The following is a 22,709-nucleotide window of genomic DNA, read 5'->3' on the forward strand; positions in this document are numbered from 1 at the left end:
TACACAAAATAAACACAAAGAAACAACCTCGCAACCAACAAAACCAAGAAACCAGCAGCCTAGTACAACGACCAACAAACAACAAAAGAACACAACGAAAAAAAGGCAGAAAAGCGAACCCAAAGAAACATGAGAACACACAAAGCCAGAACAAAACCAGGAGCAAAAAACAAAAAAGCCGGGTGGGCCAACAAAGCCCACAGAAGAATGTAGCCAGAGTAGCACACAAGAGCACCACCGAACAAAAACCAAGAGAAGACAAAAGTGAAAATCAACTCAGACGAGGCCGAACGCAAAGCACCCGAACCCACAAAAGAACCGCCAACAAAAAAGGGCTCAAGAGAACACAACAAGCAGCAGAAACCAGGCAAAAGGAAGAGACACAAGTCATGACCGCCAGAATCAACGATAACCATGACTGTCTTACATAAGAATCCAGCCATACACCAAAATCCCTGCTAGGCACAATACCAGTAAAGAACAAAAGAAATACCGCCAAACCACTAAACACAAGAAGCACCACACCACACTGGCAGAGCTGCAAAGCCAAGCCCAAGGACCTACAAAATCAGCGCCACGCGAGAGCAACAAATCAGTCCACCACCACTGCAACAAAAGATAGAGAAACACCACGCAGCAAGAAAAAAAAGAAGAAAAAAACGACCAAAAGGAAAGAGACAAAACCGGGTCCAAGCGGGTAGACAGGCAATAAAAAACACAGACAACACAAAGAGAAACCACGAGGGGCATTTCAAAAACTTCCCAGAAACACAAGACATCAAATCCAAAAGCCAGAAGCCCATCACATCATAAAGCAGACTATCCACAAAAATACAAAGCAAAAAAAAAGTAACAAAAAAAAAAGAAAAACACACACCACCAAAAACTACGAAACAGCTTTAAAAAACTGAATAAATAAGAAAAACAGAAAACAAACGCACAGTACTAACAAAAAAAAAAACCTGAAAACACAAACACCACTAGAGACACAAGACAAAGAACAAAAAAACACAAACCTAGAGAAGTCAGTAACACATACAGAAAAAATAAATAAATAAAAAAAAATCTGTCTAGTACTTACCTATTGTAAATCAAATTCAACAAAGGACATAAAAAACCACCGCAGCCCAAAAAAACAAAGCCACAGCGCTGAACATCAGAAAAAGACAAAGCAAGGGAAACAAAACCAGCAATCCCACAACAAACAACAACAGCGGGAACCACCACAGCAGAACAACACAAACACATCAACAAAGAGAAGCAAACAGGCTGTAAAAATAGAACACGAATAAAGGAAAAACACGAGAAAATGAAACAGGCACAACTTCAAGCCCCCACCAAAAAGACAAAACAAACATGAAAATAAAAAACACAGCAAAGGCCTCAAGAACACTAAATAAAAAAAAATAATAACCTAAAAAAGAACTGCAACTAAGAGCATGGAATTACAGAGAAGAGAAAAAACCCAAGACAGAGGAACCGAGAAAAAAAAAAACAAGAAAAGAAAAAAAACTGAAAAAAACAATAAAATAAAAGTGCTCCACAAAAGAATACAAACCATCCAAAAAAAAAAAACAACAAACACTGCAAAAAACATAGAACTCTGCTACAAAAAAGAATTCTGAAACAAAAGACAGAAAAAGCGCACCACGAACACAGCAGCAATATGAAAACCAACCAAAAAACCACTATCAATCACAACCAACGCCCACAAACGCAATACGTGAGAAAATCTGGACACACAGCAAACTGTACAAACACACACCGACGAGCAGACCCAAAACACCTGAGAAAACGACCAAGGCATCCAAACCAAACAGAAAAAAAAAACCAAAAAACCAACAAAAAAGGCGAGAACACAATGTAAAATCACCCGGTATAAAAGTCAGCACTAACAACAACGAACAAGACCACATCCAAAACAACAAGCCGCTCACAGCAAAGGAAAAGGAAAGCAATACAGCACACAATCACAAAAAACAAAACAAAAGAACTAACTCGGACCAAACGGAACTAAAGAACCAAACACAGACAAACCCCAAAGACAGAAGACACACTTCATCTCAGCCCAGAACTAAGCAGAGATCAGATTGCACAACGTCCACAGACAGGGCAGACGTGCATCCAATGTGAGCTGGGGCCCAAACTGCCACTGCACAGCCACAGCTCACCCAAATCACACAGTCAGTTTCCAGTGTGCGTGCATCCACACTGCACACAGACCCATGCTCTCATGGCTTCTGATGTCAATCAAAGTTTATTCCTAGTGCATGTTTTAAATCAGGGAAAACTAAGCTTTACCTCTTCCTCTTCCCTTCTATTCTGCTATAGTCAAACGATTGAGACAGAGAATGGCAAAGGCAGATGCTAAAAAGGAGCCAAGCAAATGCTATTTTAGAAATTAAGAATAATCCAGAAGTTCATGTTCCAGTTCCCTCTGATTCCCTACTCCACTAGCCTTAGATCATACCTCTAGAACTCTTGAGTGTCCATTAAATACAATGTCCTAAATACTACAGCAATTAGCAGAGCAGTGCCTGCCATTATGAAGAAGAAATGAGTTGTGGGAAGATTTGTCTAAGAAAGGGATCAGCAGTTGAAATTTGCTTTGGCCAGTCAGGAATGTCAGTTGCTAGAGAAGAGAAAAGGGTAGTATTTAGAGAGCTTTCTTGGCAAGGCAAGTCTCTCTTTTAATGTTAGAAAAGGGTTTGTATCTGAAGTGATGGTTAGATACCTCAAATAGATTAGAAACAACCACACATTGCCAACCTCCAAGATTCAAGTGTGCTCCCCAACACATTGCAGGGACCTGAAACACCCCTCCAGCTCCCCTGAAGGCACTGTCACCCACACATTTTAGGGTACTATGGTTAGGTTGTGGTTGGACTTGATGATCTTTAAGGTCTCTTCCAACCTGAGCAATTCTATGATTCTATGATGGATTCTATGTTAAGTAGGCAGAGCTCTCAAGTCATTATTTCTATTTCTGAAGGAGACACTCAGGTCACTTGTGCATTACAGGAGCCAGATTTTAATCTCCACTTCTACTAAAATATGATGCAAAGCTCTTTGCTGACACATTAGCCAAACACTTCATTTACCTGAGGAAAAGCACTTCCCGCACCTATGCTTTCCAAACATTTAATTTGAAAGAGTACAACCAGACCTCCCCAGTGAAGAACCTGAAGTTTGTGAATATCTATTCTGACACTTCAGTGGCTTCTGCTTGGATCCAGGCTCCAAGCTGTTCACTATCCAGAAGGCAGCTCCCTGCATAGCTCTTGACGCACAGCTCAGCAGAAGCACTAGGAACAAGATATTGGCAGCATTTCACTGGTGGACTTAGAAACACAGCTGGTTAAGTATCTCAGCATGTTTGATAACCCAGACCTTTGTCAGAGTCAAACTCTGACCATAAAATTCCACAGAAGTTAGGACAGAGGGGAGAGGAGGAAGGTGATGGGAGCATGAAATAAGTTAAAGGCCAGAGGGCTGAAATTTTATCTCAGCCATGGGTGTTATCTGATTTTACAGCACTGGGGGATGGCCCTGTCTCCGGCTGTCACAGTGAAATTGATGAGATTCCACAGAAACATGTTGGAAACAGACAGCATAGTTGGTAGGACTCAATGGAAGAAGACAGAATTCTTCCTTCTCTTGCCACCAAATATTTAGCCTGAAGCTGTACCTATTAAATATAGATTGGATAACTGGGCAAGCAACAAGAGGTCTTGCACTTATTTTCTCCCCACAGAAGCAGCAGACATTCTAAAGACATTAAGCAATGCAATCTAATGCCAAGAATAAGGGCTGCAAGTAATCACACAGAAAAGTTGTGGATCTTTCTTCAGTGGAGGTTTTCAGGTTTGTTGTAGAAATAGGTAACACATCACTGGTCAGGTACCGAAACAGAGAAATGTAGAGAATTGATCCCAGTTTCCTCTCTTCAAGTGAGGGATGACCATCCACAGATGATTGCTGTGAAACTGAAGTAAAATTATTTATGGCAGTCAGGAAAAAAAAGTTAGGATGAACTCTGAGCATACATTTATTGCTTTACTTTCCCCCCTTTGCTCTATCAAGCAACCACAGTCCTCTGGGAAATTAAGAACAGTCTGCAACTCTTGCATAACCTCCAGCTGTGAACTGATGGCTAAGGAGCATCAGACTGCAGTCTGTTTTCTGCAAGCCACCTATCCTTTGTCTCTCCCTAGGTGTTGTGCTTATCTTCTCATGCAGCAGGACACTGCCTCACCACTGGAACACAGTAACAATGCTACATATACACCGCATCAAGTTGCCATAAGAACTGTAATGCACAGAAATCCATCCAGAAAGACAAAATCTGAGACAGGGAGAAGAACAAAGCAGCAGAGTGCTGAAATAAAACACTGCGACCTTTTCCTATGACCCTTCCCATTTGAAATCCTACTTGGAGTAGTCCTCTATGGAGAAAGGCATCTCAGTTTAATGTTTCCAAACCCCATTGCGCAGAGCTATGATCCAGCACGCGCAGCGGCTGAACCACAACCACATCATGGCATGGAAGACAAAAGAGCCGGATGAGAACTCAAAGATTAGCTTGTGTGTTCTCATGGGCTTCAAGTGGAAAGAAGGTCACTTCACCTATAATGGATGGTCTGTTACCAACAGCCAGAAAAGAAGCTCTCTTAAAGGAACCATCATGCATAGTTTAACTAAAACCAAAAAGTTCTGATTTGCTGTGCTACAGTCAGAAACATAAACTGGGAAGAGCTTTTAAGGGATTATTTTGGAGGCAAACTCAGTTCAGCAGTGACGCTAGGTTCAGTACACAGAGCGAATAGCGTGAATATTTTTTTTCCCCTGTATTAATAATTTAAACATTATTTCTGAGAAAACTGGACCCCTTTGGCACACACTGTCCTTACAATGCAGGTAGTGGCGAATTCACACAGAGGAAGCAAGAAGAGCGGACAAGAGAATAACAAGCACAGTGAAAGAAATATAATTCAGCTGAAGTAACTGTGCTTTAACAAAGCAGGGCAAACTACAGAGCTCAGAATGAAACAGGCCACGGCATCTGGTATCCAAATCAGGCTGTGCAAAGCGGATTGCTTACCCTTGCTCCACCTAGACTTTGTGATCTGTCACTTTGGCTGGAGAGGTTGCCCTCCCCAAGTCACCTCCGAAAGCTGATCTGTTCTCTTTCTTTCACATCTATTCCTGCTGCTCTCCTCTCAGCTTAAGTCAAGTTTAACATACTGCAGCCTTGAAGGCCAAAGCCTTATGTGAATGCAGCTGTGACCATCATCTTCCTCAATTACATTTCTCAACGCCAATGCAACTTGAGGGCTGTGTTCTAGAGTGTAGTTTGGACTCCACAGCACTTATTGAAAATTCAAGCACATCCAGAGTCCAACAGAAAGGTACCACAGAGCCACTGTATAGCAGGGAGCCTGCTGGGACTGTGTCACTACCAGCTGCCTAGTGAGAGAAAACACTGGCTCTAAGAAAGTAAAATAGGTGACAGAAAGAAGGAGGGCAGAAGAGAGAAAGAAATCTGGTGAAAAGTAGCAATTATTAGATGAAACCACCACCATAGAAGCACTTTGAAAACAACAAGATTACTTGCAGAAAGATGCTGCCCTTTTTGTCTCCACTGTGTAATGCAAAGAAGAGTTACTTCTCCTTGCTCAGCATAGGGTGGAGCAGGGGCAAAAGGCCACCTTGAAAACACACACAAATAAATGACAGCTAAAAACCAAAGGAAGTACAATGATTTAAAAGGCACATGAACTTTACAACGCCAGTTCACGTGTTTTTTTTTATTTTTATTTTTGGTTTTATGACACCAATACTTTGCTCAGCTGGCAGGAATCCAGGCTAGCTAGGAAACTCAGTATAGCTCAGGCAGTTACACTTCACACTATCCCAGCACCATACAGGCTGGGAGTTTGTTACAGACAGAAAGCATAAGTCTCACCTTAAATGTACAGATGTGCACTGTGTCCTATTAGCCAACCTTAGTACCACACAAAGTGTTTGAAAGAGCTTCCATATGCTACTGCATGTCTTACCAAGCAAGCAGGTGCTACCAGAGAAGCTGTGGTCCTCACACAAACCCAAGTATGGTGACACCACCTGCTTGACCAACTCTTCCAGCTGTAGGTAGCTCTCACTGGGGCCATCGGGCTCATGGACACTCTGAAATTTAAATGTGAAAAGCCATTATTACCCATTTGTAGTAAGGTTCTGCTAAGGTCTGCCAAATATCTTGCCTCTGGAATGTCACAACCATATCAGTACAACCCTGAAAGGAACACAGCTGAAAAGCCAAAATAGAGGTTTACATGCTGTTCATACCAGCCTCCCTGTTCAAGTCATAGTCAGCAGACTGACAAGGGACTTGTTTTTAATGACCAAAGGATAGGAAGGTACAAGCTACAGTAACATGAGATTTACACAGGATAAATACAGCAGTACAGCTATACCAAGGCAGTTCTGCCAAGAAATATCTCTGTGGAAATGCCTTACCACAGCTTGGGCAAAGCCCTGCCCTTTTCTTAAGACAGGCTTGCAGGAGGAGCACCCTCTCAAGTTCAGCTCATAGTTAGGAAAGATTGTAGCTAACTCTAAGCAATTTAACTGTAATTTCAGAAAGTGTCCCCAGACTAGCTTGCTGCAAGCCCTCAGTAGGCTTTTCTTTCTCAGATGTGTTACTTTGAGATTCTCTTTGCCCCCAGACTCGTTCTATTAAGATATTTTATGTAAATTGAGCTAGCACTCTAGAATTTCCTGTTATTACAGCCTGGGTCACAGGGGAGATCCGAACTGAGTGAGAACTCACACTGAAGTACCAGCTTAGCTACTTTGCAACTTTGATCATGCATACTTCAAGGTTTATTCCCCATCACACATCTTAAGGTATATCTGAAGAGAAATTAAAGTGAGAGGAGCCCAAATAGCCACCTGGATTATGGTATTTTTCAGGACTATCAGGCTGAGCATTTTTTATAAAAAAATGGTAAACTTGTCCACGCAGGTCCTACATGGAAGACAGAGATGCTGTTCTCTTCAGGCCTGATTATAAAAGACAGTCCTCACAAGAAGTCTGCAAACACATAAGAGCAGAATTTGGCCCTTTCACAGATCTATCCTTAGCAACTTCCAGAAAGCTCAGGACATTAACCATTCAAATTCAGCTTTCATTTTTACAGTTAGCACTCTCACATAAGAACACGTATCTTCCTTCCCCTCCATCACACCCACTGCCCTCCCCACTCTCTTTTCTAAAGTTTGCATCAGTTTGGTGAGGACAAGAGTCTCAAATGGAGTACAAGAAGAAAAAGCAGAAGCTCCCCACCTGTAGAATTAACAGCATCTGGACAATGGAAGCTGGAAGCTTTGTCTGGACCAGAGGCAGAATTTCTTCCAAGTGCACTTTTAGCAAGACCAAGTCCCTGAAGCCAAGAAGAGCAATCTGACGGATGGTCAACTCCTGACCCTAGAAAACAAAGAAAGCAAAACTCAGGAGTTGGTAAAGGAACATGGGAACACCACACCAACACATGTATATACATAGATGGAACAGGCCTATCCTACCCATCACTGCTGTGGTGAAGCACCCCCAGCTGCTCAGTGTGAGGACTTCTGGCAGTGATAGCTTCTTACCCAGTCTCTCAGTCCCACATACATAAGTTCTGAAAGGAGTAACATCTTATGTTACGTGTTGTTAGGGTTGGAGTAAAGCCAAAAATGGGCCAGTATTTCACCAGACCACATGTTCATAAAACCCAACTGACAGCCAATCTGGTCACAGACACCTGAAGCCCAGGATGGATGCAGCTGGTACTTTTGATGCTTGGAGCTGAGAAAGTGCTAAGGATTTGGTAGGGAAAGAGCCTGGCAAAGAATATTCCTTAATCAAGTGTACACCTCTGTTCTGTGTATGTCTGCTCAAAACCTGCACTTCAGACCTGACTGGTAAGACAAAAATCCACAATGCAGTCAACTATAGATTTTAGGATTTAGGCTAGAACAAAGCTAGTTGGACTGCTCGTACCAACATCATTTAAAAAGCAACTAGACAGAAAGAAGGCAACAGCTTTGATTTCCACCACAAGGAGTGCTGTGTCCTTTAACATCAACAAGTGAGAAAGTGTAACAAGTCAAGACATGGTTCTGTTTCTTAGCACAGTAGACATCCTTGGACCCCATTGAGCATTCTAGTGTGTTACTACATTTCCTTCTGCTAGGCTTAAGGTACATGTAAGTTTATCTCGCCCCATTTAACAGCAGAAAGTTTCCTCCCAGCCCTGCCTACTTCCCAGCCCAACGTTTTCCTTGTTCTCCCCAGCACGTTAATCTCTGACCTGCAGACCATTTTGTAACAATTTTATAGTATCCATAACATACTCACTGAGGCAAATATTTAGCTGGAAGGAATTAACACCAGTTAATCATTAATTCATAATGGTTTTAATGTCACAATTAACAGCATAATCAGTATGTAAATATGACCTTGTTGTGGTTTTGTGATTTCTGTTGTTGGTATTCCACATCAGGACATCATGCTGAACAGTGGCAGTTAAAGAGTTCACGTTCTGGTTCTGTGTTACCAGCACTTGGGACATTTTGGGTTCCCAGAGGAGAGGGGCAACATCCCCAGAGGACTCAGCACAAGGAGGAAGTGGGGTGAGACTCTGGACCAGACCCCAGCCATTCTCTGCCTCTGGCCTGCCCTTGCACTGTCGTGGTTTGACTCCTACTTTGGGTACTCGTCTCTGTCGTTTTCTTTGATTTGGTTACATTTAGTCAATTCCCATTGTGTTTTCTCATTGTTAGAACCATCTGCCGGCTCTCCACCCTTCTGCCTTTACCAAAGCACATGTCCCAGGGCCAGCCAGCCATAAGGCAAACCCATTTCTTTTCCTTCACTCCTTTGTCTTTTCTTTTTTTTCTTTCCTTCTTTCTTTCTTTCTTTCTTTTTTTTTTCTTTTTTTTCTTTTTCCCAGGGCCTGTGCCCCCCTGTAACAGACCTAAGGATAACCTAGACAGAAGACCCCCAATTTTTGAACTGATTCTTATACTTCAAAACTTGCAACAAAAATTACCATCATCCCATGCCTCTATATCAGCCATCTGCCAAATGGCAGAAGGACTAGATAAAATGGAGAAGAGTCAGGAGGGCATGTGGGAGGAATTGTCCCTGGTGATTAATAGTGATGAACCTGAAGCAGAAGCATCCTATAGTGACCGGACAGGGTGCTCCATGCATACTCGGTATAGATTATCTTAAAAGGGGGCATGTCAAGGATCCCAAGGGATACCAATGGGCTTTTGGAATAGCTGCTGTAGATACAGACAGCATTAAGCAGCTGTCTGTCTTGTCTGGCCTGTCAGAAGACCTGTCTGTTGAGGGGTTACTACAGGAAAATAGTAGCAGGTACCAATTGCTAGGAAAATGGTGCACAGAGGGCAGTACCGCACCAACAGGGATTCCTTGCTCCCCATTCACAAGCTGATTTGTCACATCCCAGGAGACATGATTGACAAAATCACCACTACACAACTACAACTACTAGTTGGAGCAACTAGCAAGAAAGTGTAAGAGGCCATGCTTTTTACATTACTGTAAAAAGACAGTCTTTTCTGGGTGTAGTGAGCTTCTGGAGGATGCACATCCCAAACTACCAGGTGATGCAAAGAAGAACAATTCTGTCTGTGGTCCTGAACAGCAGCAGGCATCTGAACAGATTAAACAGGAGATAGCCCATGCCATGGCCCTGGGGCCAGTAAAGACAGGACAAGAAATAAAGAACATCCTCTGCACTGCTGCTGGAAAGAAGGGCCCCACTTGGAGCCTGTGGCAAAGAGGCTCAGGAGAGACCTGAGGCCAATCGCTGAGATTTTGGAGTCGAGCGTGCAGGGGGTTCAAAGAGTGTTACACTGCAACCAAAAAGGAGATCCTAGCAGCATATGAGGGGGATCAGGCTGCTTCTGAAGTAATTGGGACAGAGGTTCAGCTCCTTCTAGCACCTCGCTTGCCAGTAATAAACTGGATGTTTAAAGGACAGGTTCCCTCCACCCATCATGCTATTGATGCAACCTGGATTGCATTGATTACACAAGCTCAGATGGGGAACCTTGGCTGTCCAGGAATCCTAGAGGTGGCTTGAAATATATGCAGTACCCCAGGCTACCACCCAAAACACCTTACTGGGTCTCAAGAAACAAGTCCTGTGTGACATGGCACTCCAGAAAGAACCGAGTCAGAGAATGGGGCTCATTTCAAAAATTTACTTGTGGATATTTGGGCCAGAGAACATAACACCGAGTGGGTTTATCATATTCCCTATCATGCACCAGCCTCTGGTAAGATCAAATGCTACAATAGGTTGTTAAAAACCATGTTGAAAGCAACAGGGGGTGGAACATTTAAACAACGGGAGAAGCATTTGGCCAAAGCCACCTGCCTGGTCAACGCTAGAGAATAGGTCAATCAAGATGGTCCTACATGATCCAGTTCCCTACATACTGTAGAGGAAGATAAAGTCCCTGTAGTACATGTAAAGAGCACGTTGGTAAAGTGGTTTGAGTCCTTCCAGCTTCTGAAAAGGGCAAACCTCTCCACGTTTTTGCACAGTGACCTGGGTGCATTTACTGGGGGATGAAGAAGAATGGGGACATCCAGTGTGTGCCACAAGGGAATTTGATGCTCAGGGAGTGCAGTCAGTGACTCCATGTATATATATATGTATCTAGGTACATGTATATGTATGTATTCCTTCACTCCTTTGTCTCTCCTTATCCTGTCTCTCCCCCGGCCCTTTTCCCAGGCCCTGTGCCCCCCCATCACAGACCTAGGGATAACCCCATGACAGACCTAAAGCCAGTGCGGTGGCAGGCAGCACAGCCACTGTAAAAGTACTTTACTGTTTTTAAACCATCACTGAGTGCTTAGAAACATCAAGGTGTAGAACAGCCTGGCTCATTTTTATCTCCAAGCTGTATTTCAGCAGCTGCACACTTTTTATTTAATATCATGCAGTTTAGTCCCATTAATTTCATATCTCATTTCAAAATGCAAATATCTCACTGTGCCAAACAAAACAAGACTTGCTATTCTTTTTCCACACCAAGTGGTTACATCAACAGCTGCAATTATACTAAAGTCAGTGACCTGTTTACATAGTTTTCCCCTGTACAGCAATTTAGCCCCCTTGGCTGCTTAAAGGTCATACTTCTTCAACAGCTATGAGCCTCAGGTTCAAACTTAGTTGAGATACAAAGTTACTTCTGGTTACCGCCACTGGTAACATGCTCAGGCATTTGGCTGGCTGTCTTTGATTTGGAGTGGTCAGCTGCTGGGATCACAGGAAGTCACACAAGAGTTTCAAATACTGAAGAATCAACAGCACACAGACTTTCTCAGCTATTGGAGTAGTGCATGAATAACAGCAGCTTGGCGAAAAAGATTTGCTAGATAACCTCTCCTTATATTTGGTAATACACCAGATAAATAGGCACATACAGTTCCTTATTCATAGGAAAAAAACAAGCTTGTAATCAGGGCACTAGCTCAGGATAAGAGCAAAATTCATTAGTTCCTTGCTGCACCAGCAACTCCTGTAATTGTAGCCTAGGATAGCTCACTTAGAGTCAGGTTTTTAAACATATCCAGTGGAGTCAAATCCATAGCTGTACATAGGACATACATGTTCGCAAAGTTTTAAATATGCAGTCTGTTACGTTTCAGTTCTTGATCTATGAAACGACAATGATTCCCTAGCAGCTGCTGTGAAAGGCCTTTGACGTAAGTTGTGCAACAAGATGAACACTAAAGAAGTTGCTAATTCAAAGAATCTCAGCATCCCATAGTCAGTTTAATCACTACCAAATTCCAAAGGCTGCAACTGCTGTGCAGTAGTTTTTGTACTGAAGCAAATCTTTCTAGTAAGCATAAGAATTATTAGCATTTATAGGTATCACATAACACAGTTAGCTCAGTTCTACAGTGCACAGATAGCTGCAGAGCAGACAAACAGATACATAAATAGATGACACCACTCCATGACAGTGAGTTAGTTGCAAAGGGAGAGAAAAGGAGCTTATTGGAATCATGCAGTTTTAGCTGCCAAACACCTACCTTTAAGCTTCTGCAGCAAGGAAAGAATAAAATAAACACAGTAAAAAGGTTAGTGTTTGTCTTTATAGAAGGCCTCTGCACTTTTAGGAGATGCTAAATTGAATAGGATTAGAGGAAGATGGCCAACTTTGAGCTTTACATGCTGCCCTTCAAACAAAACAAAGGGAATATTACTAAAAGAAAAGGTGCTTTCCCAGAAAACACATCTCATGGAACAGCCAAAAAAATCAAGAGAAGGCAGCCAGCCTTTCTCAGAATGTCAGTCTACTCAAAGTACATTTTTGCTTCTCTGACAGGACATAAGATCAAAATAGCCTTGGAGGGTATCCAGATTCCTCATACAGAAACTTTGACCAAAGCTATATGAAAAACTGATAGAGCCCAACAATTCTGATGGGATACCCAGCATAAAGAAGTCTTACACAAGTTGTTCACTTGTCCTTAGAGATTTACTTGCCCCTTTATCAAAGCTGTAAAAATGTGAACTGAGGATTTTCCAAAAACACAGCTTGTACATAAACACTTCAAAAGTCGTTTGGATGAGTAAGACACATTTGCTCATGATCTGATCTTCAGATTTCCTTCCCTGAAGGTAAACTGTCAGCACCGTCAGCAGAGTTCCAAATATTTAGAAATGGAAAAACCTACCTTTAGTAAATGGTCCAGAGCTTCAATCTAGACAAATAATTCAATAATTTAGGTGTGCAAGCTTAGCTAAGCACAGACAGAGGGTAGACAAAGGGAAATAAAAGCTCGGAAGACTGTGCCTGCCCGATAGATTTTAGCAGTCCTCCTTAAAAACTAAGGAAGATCTGAGCAAAGGCTACTTCCTTTCAGATTTCTTCCTTTCAGATTTAGCTTCAAGGTTTTGAGATCTGCTTAGCCACTAGCCAGTTCTTCTGAAACAGACATTTCCCTGTGCTGTTAGCAGACACTGCAGTTACTTTAATGAAGATTACCTGGACTGGGTAGAATATTGCCTGGAGTGTAGGAAGAGTTTCTGTAAAGTAGTGATCCCAAATTTCAGACAGGATGTCAATGCGATCCTCACCTACAAAAACAGAGACAGGGAGTGAGAAATAGCTTTAGCAACAGAGATACTGAAATCAAGTTGAAGCGTTCCACTACTCTCTACTTCCCCAAGTAAGAGATACAAAGTCACATTCAGTTTCCTCACAGAAAGTGACATAGGTCAGCTAAGCTTTGCCTAAACTGGCAGAGACACAAGGTTGTAATCATAAACCGCTGTCACTTATGCAAAGAGAACAGGCTCCATGCAAAAGCTCCAACAAAACAGCAAAGCATTTCTTTGAAAGGAGACTAACTCCAAGTAAAGGACTGTGTAACTTGACAGCTCACAGTTACTAAACTGTTACAGGAGCCTAGCTGCGTGCTAGCAGCTGCACATGGAAGCTGGGAGGTCACAGCCAGTATCAGCTGTCCTGCAGCCATTGAGTCAGAGAAACCTTTTGTAAGAGCAGAGCCATCTCCAGCATCTGACTGCCCTCAAGAACAGACACAGAAGTCATGAACTCTTGCAGGAACCCACAACTCTGGCAGGCCACAAAGCCACGGCGCTCCTCTCAAGGCTTCTCCTCTCAAACGTGGCAAATTGGAAGGAACCTGAGTGAAATCCACTTGTGGTTAGCCCTCATGTGAGTCTGACTCCAACACACAACCCCAAGCATAAGTGGATATTTCAAATGAAGGCAGACTATGCTATGCAACTCATGACTCCCGTAACAAGAATACAACTGCGATCAAAAACATGTTATTAGCAGAAAAAATGCCTTACTGAACATAATAGTTCAAATAGACACTAAATTATTTTTATAGACTTGAAGAGATGTATGTTTCTCAGCACTTAGGCCCAAAACCTCTGAGCTTTTAAGGGGATGTTTCCCATCCCAAGTGCCAATGTTCTGCCAAGCTTTTTTTTGAGTTTTAGATGCAACCCCTAGAAATTCCAGGAGCAAATTCCAACCCATGTTTAATAATACAAGTTTCTGACAAATTCATTTCCCAGGATACTTCTTCACATTTCCTCATATGGAGGAGCTCTCAAGTAGTCAAGATTGAAAAAGAAGTAGACGAAAACAGCTGCTCCAGGCAGCTTCAAAGTCTCAGCCTCAAGCTTAAGTGAGGAACAGGAAAACAATAAAATTGCATCTAAGGGGAGCCCTATCACTATGTATTCATGTGTTTTCCCCATCTGGAGACTCCCACATGGGCTTTCCCCAGTAGGTTGCCCGTTGGTCATGTTGCTTATAGCCCAGTCAGAGGGAAGAGTCAGCAGGACCAGGTTCTGCAGATGTTTCCTTTCAAGCAGAGACTTCACTGGCTGTGAGAGTGCTGAGAGGGAAGTATCTCAGTTATGTCACCAGCTTCAGAAGTGGAGGACATAAGACCTACCCAGCACCTCCATAACAGATACCCACTGCCTGAAACTGCCAGCCGTAAGTGAAAAAGACAACAGGAAACAGATGAACTTCTTCCCTCCCTCTATCTCCACCCCAGGACTGTAACTTGTTTGTGTGGAACCAGAAATGAAATGCCTTTTCCTTCTGAAGGAGAATGGAGAGTAGCTAGTTTCTTCAAGAACTCATAAATCCTACAGGCACTGAAAAAGAGTCTGATAGAGTATATCAAGAAAAGTAACATGAAAATATGAGACTGAGGTTAGAAAAACCAGACACAGTAAAACATTGCCATGCCCTGCAGCACAAACATGATTCCATCTTTGAGTACTGGGACAGGAGAAATTTTCCAGGAAGACAGAATTAACAGAGAATGTGTACAAGAAGTTCTTGTTGCTGTGACCACAGGACCTGGAACAAGTCTACATGTTATGAAGGAAAAGTGGTCATGAGTCATCTCATGCAGAGATGCCAGCCTGCATGGGTGCAGTGGCTCCAGGGTTGCTTCCAATGGTGGGAAAAAAAACAAAGCATAGCAAGGAGGATCTGGAGCCTGCCTGGGAAATTTCATCCCACAAAAACTACTCCCCCACCTGCTCTCAGTTTGGGGTAGACTGCAGCTCACTTTTCCTCATGCTAAAGCAGAAATTTGAATAATTTAATATGAATAAACAGAAAAAAAAAAACCCAAAAAAACCAAACCAAAACAAAAAAAAAAAACACCAAGAGATCAGACTGTGATAAGCCATACAGTGTCTAGTTTGAAGAGCTGGCAGCAGCATGGCAGATACCCATGTTCATGAGTAGTACATAATCTGCCTTTCTTCCCTGTCCATCATAGAGTCTGTGCTGAAGAAGCACACACCAAGCAGAGGGCTGGCAACTGCACATCTCCATCATCAAGGTCCACTCAGTCCCACAGCATGCTGGTCAGATGGACAAGTCACTTCATGAAGAACAGTGCAGAAGAATCCAGCACGAACAATGACACAGGATTAGAAGTGTCTACTGGCATTTAATGACCCAGATACAGTAAGCTGATGATTAGCAAGAGATCTTCCCTACAGGCTACAAAACTGGGTCAAATCAAATGGTAGCCTAGTTTTGAATAAAGACGTGTGCTTCAGCCAGCACTGTCTGCTTGAGCAAACCATTAATAACAAGACTAACTCCCCCAGCAGCTACCCCTGAGCCTTGCTGCTCCAAGCTGGCCTTGGTCCACAGGCTCTGAGGCAGCAGGCATCAAACCCAGTGGTTTGAACAGATCTTTATGAATGGTTAGCTTCTTTCCTGAAGAATTTCAATCCCATCCATATGACCATCTTCTCTTTACATTAACACAAGACCTGTTAGCTCAGCTCTCAAAAGCATAATGACACAGAATTGCTGTAACTAAAATCATGCTTCCAAGAGTCCAAACAGCCAGACTATAGAGCTGCAAATCACATTCAGAAATAAAAGGCAGAGGACTCTTAGCACAGTTTCAACACAGGGTTCACATCCACTCTAGAAGCCCATTAAGCCCAGGTTCCAGTGCCACCCAAGACCCACACTACTACTCTAATGGTGAAGCCACGGCTGGCAGGAATACTGCAGCCACACGGTTCTGCAAACAGCCCTCCAGACATAAGGAATACACAGTCTGCAGTGCAACCTGGCTCCAAAAGTTTGTGTAATCCTCTCAGGTAGTACCAGAAATGGCTGTATACTTTTCAGCTGTGTGAATCATCTCCTCCAGCCAAACATCAAAGCATGACTTGAAATGGCCCACAAGGACTCCACTCCAAAATGGGTTTCTTACTGTACTTGCCTTCACACAGCTTAACCTTCTCCTCTATGAACAGCAAGCCTTTCGCAAGAAGCTGGTTCTGCCAAAAGAGAAGAGAGAGACATGTATTTGCCTTTTCTATTATTCAAAATAAATATGGAAGAATATGTGTGCTCTTTTCAGATGTTGCTCACTTTATATATAGCTGAAAATCAGTCATGCCACAGAACTTGTTCAAAGCACTGCCACTAGACATGGTCTTACTGCAAGTTCTGCACACTCATCACCCCCTCATTCATCTGATGGATGAATGCAACAGACCCAGCACATACTCAAAACATTTGTCTAAAAGTGCAGAGGAAGACCTTTCATGGGAAACCAGGTCAAAGTTGCATGTCTCAACTGCTTCAGCAGCTGAGAAGCAATAGATATCTATTTTTGCCCCCATGGGATACTGCCTCTACAATATCCTGCCACATCACCTCCTGCTGTACCACAAACCTGCCCCTGTGCTGCTGCTTTGGATGTCAGACCTGCTTTCCTCTGTAACCACGTACCAGCCTTGTTTGGTCACAGTGTACACAAACAGGTAACAGCATGAGCCTGTGCAAGCCAAGAGAGAGGTCCACCTCTGCATCCATCCTACTACAAGAGCCAATATTGAACTGAGCCTGCAGGTCTCCCCCACCCCATACATCCCATCTCTTGCTGCACTGTATTGTTGCGGAGTCCCCCAGCTTGTACCCAGAGTTCAGTCACAACAGGATGGAAGAATTGCCATTCATGGCAGTAGCAATAACACTCTCTTGTAAATGCTGTGCAATATTTAGAAGAGTCAATGGTCATGTTTGTTTTAAGCTAATTTAGTCCTACTAGCAGTAATCTTTTATCCTTTCCACCAGAATTCAAGCCCAAAAATATTTAGTGTAGTCTTATTCTCAAAGTAATATAGTATTTAGGTTTCTTTTAAATTAGTTACACAATGGAAACAGAGCATTTTAGATCAAAATACAGAATGAAATTATTTGAATTGCCAATGCAAGTCACAAGACTAACCTTTGCTAACTTTGGCACAGTACAGAAACAATCCTACCCACACACTGTCCAGTCAAACTACAAAATTTTACCATAGCCTACTATCCAACAGCACACAATTCCAGCACAGGAATCAGAACTGACCTAAACATTCCTGTTTGGCACAGGAACATGCCAAAATTGCCTTTCCATACACAGACAACTGTGTGGAGACAAGAGCCCTAAGGACTTCTGCATGTGACCTTCTGAATCCATTCACAAATGACTAAATACAGTCAAAGATGCCAGCAGAGCGCTCCACAATGCTAGAGACAGCGAGTTCCCAGGTCTCAGGCTGTGTGCCTCCCAGCCTGGTTTGCTCTAGTCCCTGCAGCTCCAGCAGCACCAGCCCCACTGCCACCAGCTGCTGACACCAGCTCAAGAAGTCATCAAGTTCTTCCAAAAAGAAGTGTGCTTTTCCGGACTCTTGATATCCCCAGATCAGAGTAATTTTTTCCTGTTTTAATGCTTTTGTGAATGTATCTGTTCCCACATCCTACATTACACAGTCTTATTCTTAGAGCTTCTAAGAAAAAAGTTCAACTCCACACCATGTAGTGACCACAGATGCTTCAATCATCTCCTCAGATTTTTTTTCTTTTCTGCCCAGGTTGCAGTCCTAGCAATTGATTCAACTCAAACAATTTTTTTCCCCTCAGATCAAGCAGGACAGGTAAGGAAGTTATATGAAAAAAAAATCCTTCATGGTTTGCTGACAAATCAATACAATGTAATAGGGGCAGCCACAGCAAAGGTCTGTATCAGACTTTGCCTATGTTACAGGTTTCATTACTGCTTTATCCCTGGATGCCAGAGGCAAAACAAGAAGCACAGGGCTGAGAGGAGAAAAGAAAATATCTTATTTTTTACAAGGGGAATCAAGTAGAGACTTGCACCAAGCAAGCTTGAAGGATGCATTCATCTGAAAAAGTTGAGCCTGCATGGGGTCATGCTAAGCTCTGACCAAAATCAGCCAAAGCGCCTGATGGCACAGCATGAGGAGCCCAAGCAAACCCAGCTGACTTAACCAGAAACAAATGAGACATTGCTCGGGGGAGGTGCAGGTGCCTGGTCACAGAAACGCCCTGTGCAATGCAAACTCACCACCACTGTTTCCAGGATGGTCTGATGTTAATTTGCAAAAATACCGGGTATTTTCTAACAAGTTGCTAGTTAGGATGCCAGCTGCACACAAACACCTGCCTAATTCTGGCACTGTTTTAAAAATGCAAAGCTCAACAAGCTGCAGAATTTCAACCCAAAGCATTCACCCCTCCCCCATTTTTCATTTTCTTTCTAGGAAGAGGGGAAAAGTAATAGAAACACAGAAAACATTTTGATCCTATGTAGAAAACAAGCAGCAAGAGGAAAAAAATGAATATCTAAAAATACTCTGCTAGAGACAGCCTTGCTCAAAATCCAGACTAAAAGAAGAAACCCCACATGAAGAGAGAAAGTGAAGCAGAAGGAGTAAGGAGAAGGGCAGAGCAGGCAGACGAGTAGGCAGCTCTGCCATGACCCAGACCGCAATGCCCCCACTTGGCAGCAGCTACAGGAAAATCCCACGTGGCTGTGCCTACACAGCTCTGCTACCACAAGCATGGCCTCACATCGAGCCTGCCTGGGGACAGCCCCGCAGGAAGTTCTGAGCAGTAACAACCAGTGAATCAGGCACATCCACAGAGCAGAGGTCTGAAAGTAGGCATCTCCTACCACAGCCACCTAGGACTGGCTACTGCACTGGGCTCATAGGCCAGGGGCTGAACCGGACCAGACCCCATATGCTAACAAAGCTGAAATCTCTGAGGTTGTGCCATGCCACCTCAGTTCCTGGAAAGCACCAGATGAAGCAGAAATAATCAGCAGGCCTGCCTGAAGAAGAACTCTCAGCCATTGAAGATGGAGGTACAATAGCAAAGAGCAGCCTGCCCCACAGGACAGCTGCAGGGCATGGCTGAGCCCCAAAGATCACCCAGGAGTGGAGGCATCCCTTTCCCTCACAGGCAGCACCACTCCAGCCATGGGCACAAAGGAGGTCCAACAGGGAGTGTGAACGGTGCCCTCGCTGAGCAGCAATAGCCACTTCAGCACCCACACCACCGTTTTCTGCCTTTCTCTGAAATGGGCAAAGGCAGAAGCCTGACACTGGGAAGGGAAGCATCACACACATCAGTGTTCTGTGTAACTGGGCAGGACAGAGCAGTACACACAGTTTTCTGCTGTTAGCACTTTCAAGGAAAAAAAAATACCAAAAGAGACACTGTACAAAGCAGAGTCCTGGCCACAGAAAAAACAGGGATTTAAGCAAAGCACAAGTACATGCATCCCCCCTGCACAACTGGCCAGAACAGGGATGGACATGCTCCCCACTGACTGAACTCTTAACAGTAACAACGGCAGAAAAACCCATTTTGGCTTGGATTAGGGCTTGGGCTGATGCTGCTTAGTTTTGCACTTATCCACTCTGATCTTGTTATTTTGACTTTGACACGCCAGCAACGTGAGTCTTGTGCACTGTGGTTTGCGTGATTTTGCATAGGCAGAAAGCTGGGCCTAACCCTGAGTCAGGGCTCCCTACCCTCCCTGAGCACACACACTGCAACAGGATAGGAGTTATGTAACAGCTTTCTACTTCTGAGATGTCAGAGCTCTCACTGAAGCAAGCAAGCACCTCTACCCAGCTGGTCACCCATCAGCCACAACTTCTGGCACCAGAACCAATGGGCTTCAGGTCTGCATGTCACTCCTATGCATGGCTCAGGGTGGTTGTGGTGGGGAAGGGATGGGGTCTCTACCATGGGAGGAGGCAGTTTGGTGTTAACGTGCACAAACCGGGCAGTTCTGCTAAAGCGGTTAGCTATGAAACAGCTAATGTTTCCATTTTCCTCTGTGAGTTTCAAGATTAACAAGCCCCAGAGAGTGAAAAGAAACAGCTCATCTCCAGAGGTTTGCTTTCACGATACACACACAGAATCAGAAAGATAATGCATCAGGTAGCACTCATTAGTTTTATGCTTCAGAAATATTCTTCACAAACATAGCTATCAAACAGCACGAAGGGAGCATACTTGAAAGGTCTTACAGCTGCCCCAGAGCAGTTCCAGTTTACCATGTTCCTCCAGACACTGGCTTCTTAACACAGGATCCCTGCCTGTGGCTTGCTAACCCACCAGCCAGCTAACCCAGCAGTGAGAGCAGACGGAGCTCTGCAGAGCTACTGAGCAGACAGGGTGCAACATGCAGCAGGAAGCTATTGTATCAGGTTGTGGATAAATTCAATGCTGGAAAACCTGGAGCAATTAAGGCAAATCAGCGACAAATACTGAGTATTCTGAATCCCAGCTATCTGGCATTTGCACTCAAACTCTGATCCAAGGATAAGACTTGTATATCTAATCGGGTTGCTAAAGCAGCAGATTTATAAACACTAATCTCCTTCAGAATGAAACATCTGACTTTCTACCAAAGCCCTTGTAGGAATTACATCTCTCTTTCAAACACAAACCAGACTCTGGTATGACGAAGGTTCGGTCACAGAGAAAGAGCGCTTAAACCCCATCAGTTCCCTAAACATTCCTTTAGCAACGTCAGTAGCTAAAACCTGGTAATTTTCATGGGAGCTGGTGAAAATTATTTGTGAGTAATCAACTCAAGTTGATCACAAAAGCTGCTTTGCTCAATTTTACTCTTAAACATTCAGTGGTTAGAAAAAAATGGTCTCTCTGTATGGCTATAAAGTACACATAATGCAATTATTTACCAAAATGATCTTAGTGGCTCCTGTTACAAGTGCTGCAGCGTAGGAAATGGAAACCATTTAAGCCGATTTGTCACATACAAATATGAACCAATTAGTGGCTCTAATTGCTGCTAGGATATTTAAAACTGTCAGGCTACAAATGACAGCAGATCCTTCAGGTTTTATTTCAACTTAACAGTAAATTCAGTTCTCAGAATAACTTCTCAAAAGGGCTTTAAGAGACTCAGAAAAAGTTTGTGCCAAAATAAGCTTCTCCACTCCCCTCCTCATCCCGGTGATGTGTTCCCATCACCTCCCTCTTGTTAGAGGGGATGAGCACATGACCAGTGGGGCAGTCAACCCAACCATAAACTTGAAATCTTTTTCTTTCCCCTTTCTTTTTCAGCCAAGTCATTTAGTGGAGCAACATAGCTTTAAGTCAGCTGGCATCAACAGTGAAACTGAATCCACAGACAAATAAAACAATTTTGTCAGCCCTTTTCTGTCACATGAACAGTCTTTCCCCATTCCATGGCCCTGGAATTTTTGAGTAAAGACATTCAGAGGGAACAGTAACGTTTACCACTGGCATACACTGTCAGTCTAGAATCAGAAACGCTCATCTTAACTCACAGCAGGGAAAAAGAGATCATTTCCTATAACAGCCTTTATCTCACAGTGCTTGTCTCACGGCTTGCCATCACCGAGAGTTTTGCTTCAGGCTTAGTCTGACAGATAAAGTTTTGTTTCGTTTATTTTTTTTTTTTTTTTAAAGTTGAGTTTAAGAAATCCCCCCCAAAATAAGATTTAGTCCCAGAATTCAGTGAGAGAACAGCAGCTGAACCACTGCATATACACTGAGATATTCGTACAAATGCAAGCAGACAAAAACAAATTCAGAACATACTGCAGTCTAACCCTTGCACTGCAAGCTCTCTGAGGCAAAGGCCACAGCAGTGCTGAATATATACGTTGCAATCGCAACCTTCAAATGAAGTAGTACAGCCCTGCCATCAGGGTGAAAGAGCACATTCTCACATCTGCTTTTAAGGGAAGCAGTGCTGGCGATCAGTTCCCCCTCCCAGGAAGGGGTCAGGTAACCTCTGCTTGCTAACAGAAACACAGTGCAGGTCCAACTGGCAGTAGTGAACAGATCATAACATAATCCATGTCTTCCAACCTTATCTCTGCAACTAGAAGATCTAAGAAGGAGCGACTAACACCATTGGTGCTGGCATAATCACAACAGGCAGGAGATCTATAAGACCTGGAAGAAGAGATCATCACACCAAAATCCACCATCAGCATTGTCTCCAGGCATCTTTGGCCTGTCTTGTGCAGTGACACGATGCCGCTGCATCTTGTTCAGCTCTGGAAGCCAGTCAGGCCTTCCCCAGCACACACACTGAATCTTCAAAGCCAGTCTTCAGCACCCCACACACCTCAGAGACACATGTAGCTCAGTGCTCTGCTCAGCCTTACAAAGGCATGAAGCTGCCTCTGGAAACTCTCTACCTTTTCCAGACCATTGTGCCATGCCTAACACAATGGTATATGGGCTCTTGACAAAGCTTTATCTAA

General features: G+C 43.4%; 1 protein-coding gene across 4 annotated transcripts in view; it reads right to left on the reverse strand.

Moving 5' to 3' along the window:
* Positions 1-2,034: 2,034 nt before the first annotated feature.
* The window catches only part of PRR5L (proline rich 5 like), a 51,385-nt gene continuing 30,710 nt past the window's right edge, over positions 2,035-22,709 (reverse strand). For 3 of the 4 annotated variants that reach the window (XM_032445095.1, XM_015864217.2, XM_015864216.2), the window contains 4 exons: positions 16,358-16,415; positions 13,090-13,181; positions 7,346-7,486; positions 2,035-6,186 (listed from right to left, as the gene is read on the reverse strand). In XM_032445095.1, the coding sequence (XP_032300986.1) occupies positions 5,962-6,186; positions 7,346-7,486; positions 13,090-13,181; positions 16,358-16,415 (516 nt within the window). In that variant the 3' untranslated portion in view covers positions 2,035-5,961. Of the gene's footprint in view, positions 6,187-7,345; positions 7,487-12,130; positions 12,141-13,089; positions 13,182-16,357; positions 16,416-22,709 lie in introns of all 4 variants that reach the window. The other variant, XM_032445096.1, reaches the window with a different exon arrangement.

The sequence above is a fragment of the Coturnix japonica genome, chromosome 5 (genome assembly GCF_001577835.2).
Source record: "Coturnix japonica isolate 7356 chromosome 5, Coturnix japonica 2.1, whole genome shotgun sequence".
Taxonomy (NCBI): Eukaryota; Metazoa; Chordata; class Aves; order Galliformes; family Phasianidae; genus Coturnix; species Coturnix japonica.